The 1,937-nt window shown below is 36.4% G+C and overlaps 1 protein-coding gene across 1 annotated transcript; it reads left to right on the top strand.

Annotated features, from left to right (window-relative positions):
* Window positions 1-24: 24 nt before the first annotated feature.
* Window positions 25-281, top strand: BDR25DRAFT_353332 (uncharacterized protein; the record flags this gene model as incomplete). Its single annotated transcript, XM_033695153.1, has 3 exons — window positions 25-29; window positions 74-152; window positions 204-281. 3 exons carry the CDS (start codon window positions 25-27, stop codon window positions 279-281), a joined length of 162 nt encoding a protein of 53 aa, XP_033549862.1.
* Window positions 282-1,937: the final 1,656 nt, after the last annotated feature.

Genomic DNA, 1,937 nt, shown 5'->3' with positions numbered 1-1,937 from the left:
GCGCAGGCAAGACAATGGGTCCGAATGCGGTATGAATCCACTCAGAGGCATATGGGAGTGCGTGGGGACTCAGAGACCTGGGAATACCAATGACACCTATAGGCCTTGTACGTAGGATATCAGAAAACTACCGAGCTAGCTACAGGGGCGAGGTGCGACTAAATACATGAGGGAATAGGGGTAACAGCAGGGGTCGGGGCCAGGTCGAGGTCGGGGCCGATACGGGGGCCTTCCGGGCCATCCGAGATGGAACGATTCATGAGGATCGTTACAGACAGTAGGTGCGCAAATCTAACACACCCTCTTAGCTTAGACATGCTTTAAGCTGGTTCCTAATTGCGCAACCTTAGTATGCTTCTAGGGCTTCTATTCTTGCTTTAATCTCTTCTATATCTGCTTCCTAACTAACTATCCTCTCCCTAACGTTAACTAGCTAAATTTGCTAAAGAAAGCTTAGCTATTTGCTAACTAAAAGCGCTTTAGTAAGTCTGTCTGCAAGCATCTTACTAAAGGGGACATAGACAACCTTAATTGTTTGTTAAGAGACTTCCTGTTAGAGCTAGTAGTTATAGATGTTAACATGTTAGAGCTTAGTTTAAAGTTAAGATATTTTTTTATTTACTAGTTAAATTATCTGCTTATTATTGCACTAAATTATAATAGTTAAATTAGGCAGCTTAACCTATAGTTTGTTAAAAAGCATTTTTATAAACATAGCTTCCTTAGCAACTTAGAACAGTGCAAGTAATTCTGCTTTTATTATTAATGTTGTAACTATATCTTGTTTATTTGCTTACTATGCAATCTATCTACTAAATAGTTAAATAATATAGCCCTAAAAGCTCTTTCTATTTAGTGTATTATCTATAAATAACGCATTGCTTACTACTACAAGGTAGTCTTCTCCTCCTAATTAGAGTGCGTACGTCTGTGTCGCATGTAGGTACAGGATGACTTAATTAGCTGCATCCTAATAGTTAGATGCGGGATTTGTGAGAAACTGTGTAAGGCGTGATGTAGCAAAGGCAATGTTTAGTCTTGTAGTGACTGCTGTAAAGAGTAGAGATCTAATCTTCTGCTAATATTAATTTACTTCTAATAGGGTTGCAAAACTAGATTACAGCATAAGTTTAATCCTACTTATAAGTGTAGTATGCTGCAGGTTCTTTCTGTTAGCTAGCCTAGCTATCTTATTAATATATAAGGCTTATAACAGCTAAATTATTTATTACTGTTAATTTCTAATAATCTTAACTTCTAGGAACTATTATAGGTCCTTGCCTTCTATTAGGGTATACTTCTCTTGTAACTAGTCTACTACACGCTGTGCATCTGCTTTAGAGCCTTTTCTGTACACAATAATAAGGTTGTCTACATAGAAGAAGACAAATATTCTAGCTTTAGTTATGTAGTAGAGTTTATGTAGAACAGCTAAGAACCTAAGGCCTTTAAGAGTTGTTATAAAATAGTGTTACTAGAGTAGAGAAAAAATTTATAGGCTGTATAGTGCTTTTTAAAGCTTTAGTATTATACCTAGTTTCTAATAGCCTCTTAGCATCTGCATGTAGATATTGCGGTTAATTGCTGCATGTATAAACGCGTTAGTTATGTTGTATTATTTAAGCTCTAGGTTAAAGCGTGCAGATATTACTATTAGCATTTAAAATAAGCGTCCTGCTAGGGTAGCAGTGTAGGTGTCTTATGTAGTAATGTTTCTTTATTAATTACTGTAAACTACTAGTTGCGCCTTACATCTTTACAATCTATAGTGCTTGTTAAGCTTGTAGGTGTACACCTACATATAATCTAGGATCTGCTATCTAGCTGCCTTAATTAGCTTTATCTAGACCTCTGTCTAAGATTTTATTGTCTAATAACTATCTAAGTGCGTTCTTTCTGCTGCCTTAAACATCTTATATAGAAGGTGCTTCTCTAGT

Source organism: Lindgomyces ingoldianus (genome assembly GCF_010093535.1).
Source record: "Lindgomyces ingoldianus strain ATCC 200398 unplaced genomic scaffold BDR25scaffold_10, whole genome shotgun sequence".
Lineage (NCBI taxonomy): Eukaryota > Fungi > Ascomycota > Dothideomycetes > Pleosporales > Lindgomycetaceae > Lindgomyces > Lindgomyces ingoldianus.
Note: the sequence above shows the minus strand (reverse complement) of the source record. Positions and strands in the feature narration are given on the sequence as shown.